The 9,039-nt window shown below is 32.0% G+C and overlaps 1 protein-coding gene across 1 annotated transcript; it reads left to right on the top strand.

The window, feature by feature from the left end:
* The first annotated feature begins 697 nt into the window (after positions 1-697).
* On the top strand, positions 698-5,952 carry LOC116771285 (pre-mRNA-splicing regulator female-lethal(2)D). Its single transcript, XM_032663105.2, has 5 exons — positions 698-858; positions 981-1,205; positions 3,616-3,740; positions 4,118-4,445; positions 5,046-5,952. The coding sequence occupies exons 2-5, from the start codon at positions 1,016-1,018 to the stop codon at positions 5,297-5,299; spliced, it is 897 nt and encodes a 298-aa protein (XP_032518996.1). The 5' UTR covers positions 698-858; positions 981-1,015; the 3' UTR covers positions 5,300-5,952.
* The last annotated feature ends 3,087 nt before the right edge of the window (positions 5,953-9,039 follow it).

The raw sequence follows: 9,039 nt of genomic DNA, 5'->3' as shown, positions 1-9,039 counted from the left end.
TTCACACTATTAATTATAATCAAACATGGTCACAGACATATTATTTACATGTAATAAAGATTTAATTTCAAATAAAAACTGATTATTACAAAACAACGAAGTTCAAGCAATGAAAAATGTATACAAAATTATTTCGATATCGTTCGTAAAACTAGTTTTTCGCAAAATAAATGTGAAGGTCCAACCTAATACAGCTTTGGTTACTAAAAGATTTAAGTCTAATGTTATCTAAAACATTGATAGTACACAATATTAATTCGTATTATATTGCCTATGATTGGAACTTATTAAGAACCAAATTTTTTTACTGAAAATTAATGACAAAACTTCGATGGTAGGCTGGGGGTTCAGTCAGAATTGCTACAAATATAAAGAGTGAGTAAAATTTTCCACCAGTTTAAAATTTTCTTTATAAAAAAGCAGTCAACTGTATAGTTTTGTTTATTATAAATTCTGATTTTAATGAAATAAACATGTTGAAGATATGTTATTATTTAAATAGCAATTTAACTTAAAACTAATGTTTTCGATGTAGGAATCAGTTACTCTTTTTTAATATTATAATACGCAATAAATTAACTTACGCAATAAATTTATTACATGACAAAAATGAAGTATTGATTAATATACCCTAAGAATATTACCTATAGCAACATCCAAATTTTTATCATTCATTGGATGTTGTTTAGTGGCAACACTAGTAGAATCTGAGTTCTAAGTACGTGATAAGATGGCGTCTTTTATATTTAAATGGTTTGAATAGTGAAAATATAAAATAAAAGTGATAGTTGTAGCTTATTAGGGATATCTCAATAGCATAGATTTATATTATATTATATAAAGTAATATATATAACGTGTAAGTATGACGCATTTGTCTGTATATTTTCTTCTAGCTGTGTCATTGTTGCAGGTTTCTGATAACGGCGGCTGACAAAACAAAACTTATTTCTAGATTTAACTGTGCTTATTTGGTTGCAGTTGAAAGGGGTTCTTATCATATTAGTGGAAAGGCAATGTCCGAAGAGTCGGAGCGTCACGGTGAGTCGGCGAGTGAAGGCGTCTCTAGCGGCGTCACAAACGTGGCGCGCGTGTTGTTGACCTCGCACCAGATCGACACCGCCACAGCGGAGTCACTTCGCGCCTCGTGGAGAAACCAGGACTTGTACATTGACCATCTCGAAACGTTGAACAAACAGCTGGAAGGTATTTAACACCGTTACATCGGCTTGGTAGTGGTCTCCGTCCGACCCGCGTGATGATTACGTGCAAACAATCTTTAGTCACTCTAATCGACAATGCTTTAACTAAAATTTACTAGTGATACTGTTATTGAATATATTGAATATGTGATGTTGAAATGTTAGTTATAAATTGTGGTACGGGGTGTATCTAGGTGTTAATGTTAAGAAGAAAAAGAGGTGTAAGAGCTGTGCAAGTGGAGTGATCTGTGGAAGTGCATACATCATGTGGGGTTCAGCCAATACAGTGAGTCTCCAAGTTGAATTGGAGTTGTGTCCTTGTTCAGTGCCCAAAAATATGTTATCTGGTGAAGGTGATTCAAGGTCTGCAAGTGGTCCACTTGAAAAAGTAAATATATCAATATTTTTCTATATATTCTAAGTTACACATTTTATTGTTGCAAATTTAATGTTGTAAGTATTGTGAATAACATTGTTAGCTTTGTCTAAAGAAATCGTAACTTAATGTTGTATAAATATAATATTATTGTATATAAGATATTGTTTGAACTGTGTCTTTGAAAACTTAATTATAATATGAACACTTTGAAAACTTGATTATAAACTCTGTTTAGGGACTGAAATTTCAAGAGAATCATAAAAAAAAAATATGTCACCAGATATATATTTATTGTTATTTATATAAAAGTAAATTGTTCGAATCATTTAACAAGCTATTGTTAGTTTAAGCAATAACTTTGTATATACATTACATGTTATGACAACAGTTTTAGTACTTACAAATATTTTTCTTATATGTAACATTAATTATGTGGTCAAAGATATTACTAAAATAATATACAGAGTGATTATTATTAATATTTATCATAATTTAATGTATTTATATGACAAAATCAATGAATAGTATGTTGTGTAGTAAAAGGCATGCATTTGTTTTTTTTTTTAATATTATATAGGTATATATTTTCATAGGTTTTACAGATATAGACAAATACCTCATACGGTTCAAAATGTTCAGTTTGTCACTAGACAAATGTTTTATGTTAGTAACAATTCTTAAATGATCCAGATCTCAATAGCTCCTCTTATTGAAACATGTGTCAAGTTTATAGCTCCCCAGTTTATAATGGGACATCTTTTGAAATCTTCAAATTAGATATATAATAATTACCTATGGATAACCATATTTAAATGAGTTTACAACCAACTTTAACCACATTAACAATTGTTTTAATAAATTATGTTCTATTTGATTTGAATATATAAAAATTCAGAAATTTTTTGACTCATTGTTGATTGTGCTCAACTTTACAATATAAACATCCGGTTTTATAGAATGAACCGGATGTTTATTCTATAAAACGGGTTCATTGTATAAAACGGGATGTTTATTTATTATCTTTTCCTATTATGAAAAAGGTCAAGCTTTAAAATATGTTCCAATTAAACCTACTGAAAATGTTTTAAATATCTTTCTTTAAACAATAAACAAGTCAATTCAAGAGATCAATTAACACAAACATTATTTAAAGAACTGTTTTTTATTAATTAAAATATATTCCCATTAAGAAATATTCTTATAATGTAGTGTTAAAGTTCACCTCATGTGTTCTTTATTTTGAGTGTCCATAGTTTAATTTCTCAATCTTGAATAATCTTAACTTACTATGTTCAATTAACCCGTACATGTATAAACGGAACTACAATAAATACAGGTAGGATAACAGTCAAGCATTATACAGACAAGAAAGAAAAAATATTTCAAATTAGATTTTTTTGATCCATTCTAAATAATGTTTACTAGTAAATTAAAAGTAAATATATCAATTAATCAAAGTTACTTGCTTTTTTGAGAAATTTATAGTAATTAATATTATTTAAGATATTTTTTACGTCCAAATTCAGAGTCACAGAGGTCAAAGAAACATTAAAAAGAGAATAATACTTCTCTTTTTTAAAATAAAGTATGGCAATGGTAATATTATTTGACTTGGAATATTGTATAAGTCTATATATTTTACTATAATAAATAACAAGTCTGAAACATAAGAAAAAAGTAAGCTTTCAAAGTGATACTAAAAGGATATAATAATGAGATTTTTATATAAAAATTTTCTAAGTACACTAAAATCTAATGTTGGGACTAGATAATTAAAAAGGTAGTCTGAAAAAATAAATACAATAATATATTTTAGAATTATGCATATAGATGTTTTTTGATTTGTATGTAAAAAATTAAAACTTTAAATATTAAGGATGTGTTAACTTAGTTAAGGTATTGTCGATTGATATTGTATATTAGAAATAAGTAAGCTCTCAAATAAAAATGTATGTTTTTTTTTTAAAGTAATGTTACAGCTAAGTTTTATGAAAACAGTACTTTTTTATTAATTAGTCGTGATGATTTTCTCCAGGAAGCTTGGAAAAGGCGAAAGAGGTAGAGGAAAGGATCAAACAACAGTACGCTGAGTCACAGCACAGAGAGAAAATACTTGTTAGGAGGCTAGCGGCCAAAGAACAGGAGATACAAGATTATGTAGTAAGTTAAATTTATATATACATTGATTTACACTGTGGCACCTTACATGCACAAACTTTGTATATATTAAAAGTATTAAAGGAACTTGTCTAGTTGCAAAATCGAGTGTAACTCTAATGAGTAAAACATCTAAATATCCTGACTCTAATGTATGTCAAAGTATTCAAACAGATTTGACATTTTTAAACACATGACACTGTTAATGAGTGCACAAAATCAGTTGGTCGAAAAATAAGGACACCTTTTCAGGCAAATTGCACACAATTATAAAAAAACATACGCTTACATAGCCTAAACTACAATTATGAATATATAAGTGCAATGATATAGTAATTAATTATGTAATTCTTATTAAAGACATTAAATTTAAATTTCAGAGTCAAATAACCGAATTAAAATCATCACACGCGAGTCTTAACGGACGGCCGTCTCTACTAGATCCGGCTGTTAATATGGTAATATTGAGGTTGAAACAGGAATTAACATCGACAAAGGCGAGGCTAGAGGAAACACAGAACGAACTGTCAGCATGGAAGTTCACGCCTGACTCGAATACGGGAAAGAAATTAATGGCCAAGTGTAGATTGCTACATCAAGAGAACGAAGACTTAGGACGGATGACATCTAGCGGCAGGATAGCGAAGCTAGAGGGAGATCTGGCGTTACAGAAGAGTTTCAGCGAGGAGGTCAAGAAATCACAATCAGGTTGGTTCAACATAAGATAATTTAGAGCTCACACATTTCGTCCCATAATTAAAAGGGATATTAGATAAAATGTATAGTATGTGGATAGTGTTATAAAAATTTTATACAATATATTTCCTATATATAGTTTTATTGAGATGTTTAGTTATATTTTAAGAAAGAATTGTTTAAGAATTATATAAAAAACACTTGCGAAAAATTTAAACCAACGATTTTTTTGACCAAAATTTCAATGTGTCTGTAATATAAGTTAATTCAGCTCTGATAATATTTTATATAATAATTCTCAACTCTTTGTTACTGAACGGAATATTACTTCCAGTTATATTAATGACTAGCTTCCTGTTCCAGCTTCACATGAGTGTATAAGATTTTTTTTATATCTATTATATTTTTAGTGCAGCACCACAATGTTTTCTGTCAACAATTACAGTCTATGTTACTCAAGTAAACATAGCTTTCCAATAGCCAAAGAATTTTTGAAATTGATACAGTAGTTTTTATTCATTACAAGCATACACACACACAAATATATAAATTTCATCACATTAAAATATTAGTGTAGATATTACGTGTTTAAATAATATATTTCGTTTGCAGAGTTAGATGAGTTCCTTCAGGAATTGGATGAAGACGTGGAAGGTATGCAGAGTACCGTGTTATTCCTGCAACAGGAACTCCGAGCGACGCATTCCACAGTCAATGGGAACAGACCCTCACCAGAGAAACGGATCTATTCTGGTAGCGAGTGCAGCGACACGCCTATCAGCAAGCGGAGACGGGCGTCAGTACTCTCTCTCGACTACAACGAGGAGGAAGAACCACTAACTGTGACGAACGGACAAACAGACTAGCGACCAGTGTTACATGAACTAGTGATCCCTCGCCGGCTGTACTCTGTAGAGTTTCTATATAAGTGGCCAATCTCTGATGGGATCCGACATCGCTCGGAATGCTTCAGTGTATTCTATAAATGTACTTTAGAAGGATATGTTATTATATGTGTCATTTGACGATAAATTTGTTGGTGATTGTGTCAGATGTGGGAGATGTAATAAAACATAATGAACCTATAGTTTTTGCGTTTTGAGCACACGAGTGGACCACGTGATCAGATCTAATAGTGAATCGTTTTGACATTGTTTTATACATACGGGGGAATAAACGAGACAAACACACTGTTGACAATTTTATAATTTATTTATGTAAAGTGCATTACTTGAATGTGATATATTATTATTAGGAAAATCCGACGATACATAATATATTAGCAATAATGAATGTTGTGTTGCCGAATTCAATTGTTTTATGGAATTTGTTTTAATATTATTATTGCATTATTATTATTTTTTTTGTTCATACAATAATGTCAACACCAAGCCTAATATTTTTATTCAATGCCGCGTTTTTATTACATTTGTGATTTTCTACATGAAATGTTTCTATATTTAAATTACAAATAATGTATATAAATAGAGTTATGTTAATTAAACATTACTGGCATAAAGTTTGCTTTCATTTCGTGTGTTGTTTATATGATGGGATGAAGGTCAGTGTCGGGGTAACCGCGTCGCGTTTGCATGGCATCACGTAGTCCTTGTGACGAAAGCGTCGCAGTAATATACTCGGGAACTCCAGCAAAAATTAAGGCAATAAAAAATATGCTCCTCACCTCGGACTTTTTAATCCGCATTCAAAAGAAATACAAAATAATGTTTAATGTTAGCTAAAACTCGTATTTTTTTTTTATTTCAATTACTTTTGACGGCTTAAATGAAACCCGTGTGTAGACTTCTCTAGAAGTATAGAGTAGAAATGTCTTACCATTAAATTATGCCATAGTATTTAAAAAAAAACCTCGCTCATGCAGACTCGGTGCATACCTATTACCTACGATGTCCTCAATATCACAACCGTATCATACAGTAAGAACTATATACCATATATTTTTTTCCTAACAAAAGCGCAAACTAATTTTAACGCTGCGGCTTACCTTACGATTTGTCTCTTAATATTAGCCTTACCGGCTTTGGTACCGTTACTGGAAAGACCGAATGGGACCTATAGTTGTAATTCAGTCCCAAGGTCCCGGGGACTGCGGTTATTCTATGGGCGTCATACTTGGGTGGATTTCAGCTTTAAAGATGGCGAAAAGGGCGTGTTATCAGGGATTGGACAATATGCCGTCTTTCGACGACAGAAACTCCCGAGGACCTGTGAGAATCTCGTCTTTTTGGTTTTGATGTGTTTAGAGCGCATTCATTATCAGTCTATTGATCTGTCGCTAATTTTGTTGTCAGGGTCTAAGAGCGGATTTGGATGAGATATTGCGGTCTCGAAAAATCTCTTTGAGTTTGTCTTGAACTCCGTTCTCGTCGGCACTCGTAAATTCCTATGGAGATCGGAATTCATAACTGCAGTTTTCCGCATAGACATTTGCTTGTTCGGGTCTTCAAAATATGAATTCTTAGGCCCAACCCAACAAGATAAAGTAGGTACCTACACTGCCCTCCAACCAAAGACAGAATCCAGTAAGCTCTAAGCTATCAAATAATGCAATGAAGGTTGTATGCTCATCATGGCCGCAGTGTCACATGAATTGTCCGCTAACCGCCTCCGCATGTAAAGTAGAACTGGTGTTTAAGGAAATGAAACGTCAAACTCGTCATAGGCCTCGTGGCAGTGACATAGCATATTATTCAAAGTTAAAAGGAATCCCAGTATCGCCTTTCGTGAATTATCATCTTTGAAATAGAGTAGTCCTTTTCATGATATTTCTAAATATAACAACCCTGTTGTGTATTATGTTAAAAACACAATTTTCATTGGGTTTCTTACACTTTTTGTTCAAATAAATGACGATTTAGTTTATATTTAATGTAAGAAACTAGAAATTACCTAATAGAAAGGTAATGTTTTGGCCTCAAAAATTCGTCTTGTGGGAAAAGCGGATAGAGCGAATAAGTTATACGTCTCGTCTCGTAATTACAGCTCACGCTCACTACATGATCACGGTTGCTGCAAAGTAACTGAAAGCTCGGAAGTGTGTAGTTTTAAAAAATAAAATAACATTTAGTAATATTCGCAAAAGACTTAGATCTCATTAGGTTATACGTCTTAAAGTCGATGAATGCCGCTACCATTACGTATAACATTACCTCTTTTGCCAGAACGTTACGTCTGAATGCGCAAGTAGTCCTGTGGCGCCCCGTTACCCAGCTAAGGGTAACCGTTGTGGTTTGGTGGGCAGTCTTAGGACTATTCCAGGGAGTCCCATTTACCCCTCCGATAGCGCTTCTGGGTCGGAGGAAAGTAGATAATCGCTAACAAGACAAAAATCCTTACGTCAAGTTAATAGACTTCTAAAATAAGTACATTACATAATTTCTATAAATCTAAAAATTCTAAACTTAAATAACCTTAAACCAAATTGCAAGCAGAAATTAATAAATATAAACTCTTATAAAAATGTTAACGTAAGTTTCAAAAATATGGCAAAAAACTTGAGACTTAGCTTCTCCTATTACAGGAAAAAAAAGTTTTAAATAGGTTAAAAAGAGGAATAAGACTGTGTCAGTTTGTACGGTATGTTTAAAAAAAATCCACTCTACCCTCATTACAAGTTTGCGTCGTCATATAAGTCTTCCTACAAGATAGTATCAATTAAAAAAACTTGCAACGTCCCCATATAGTGAGAATGTGGACGTATTCATGGTGAAGACAGTTATTTTTGCGACGAGTATAAAGAACTGAAGACTATTTGCTTGTGCCTAATCATGAATCATAGCCGCTTTGACCTATGAACGATGATGAATGGACAATTTTCATCCAAAGATTATTGTCACTGCAATAAACAGAACAAAAGAATGTTCGTTCCACAAATAATTCTACAACTTTACTGAGTTTTCTTAAACTTATCCGCCCTTTTCTGTTATGTTTTCATGATTTTTTTCTGGCATGTACTGAACTTTCATCCTTTCCTATGATTTAGGTTTCATATGTATCAAAAAAGTAAAATTGAAGTATCTTTTGTGATTTCAAATTACTGGCTTTCACTAAACGTATATGAAAGTACATAGTATAACTGTGTACACATAACTTAATGCATGCACTTAATTGCCTGTCTGTCTGTCTGTTTGTTCTGATAAATCTCTGAATCAGGTGGAGCGGATTTGATTGTAAAGGAATTGTCCTAGAATGTTCTTTTCCACTAGTTAGGTACTTTCTCTACTATCATAAAACACATTGGTTAGTTTATATATTGATTAATTTATTGATAATGCAGCCGTAGATTTTAAGCTAGAGTAAGAAAAAATAATATGGTATAAGCACGAGGTCTTAGAATGATTCATCAGCGACATTTACGATCAGGCCAGAAAGCTATCCAACAACAAAATCAATCAGTTAAAAACTTTTCCGTTTATACACCAATAAAATACTTCAAAGATACAAATAAAATTCCACTTTCAACACCTCTATTTACACATTACTAGAAATATATAAGTACATATCTTATTATATATGTGTGCACTCTTTAGTACCAATATATAATTAATTTATCATCTTTATATAATTCTTTGATATGCACAGTCTA

The sequence above is a fragment of the Danaus plexippus genome, chromosome 17, assembly GCF_018135715.1.
Source record: "Danaus plexippus chromosome 17, MEX_DaPlex, whole genome shotgun sequence".
Classification (NCBI taxonomy): Eukaryota; Metazoa; Arthropoda; class Insecta; order Lepidoptera; family Nymphalidae; genus Danaus; species Danaus plexippus.
This window is presented reverse-complemented; position numbering and strand designations above follow the sequence as displayed.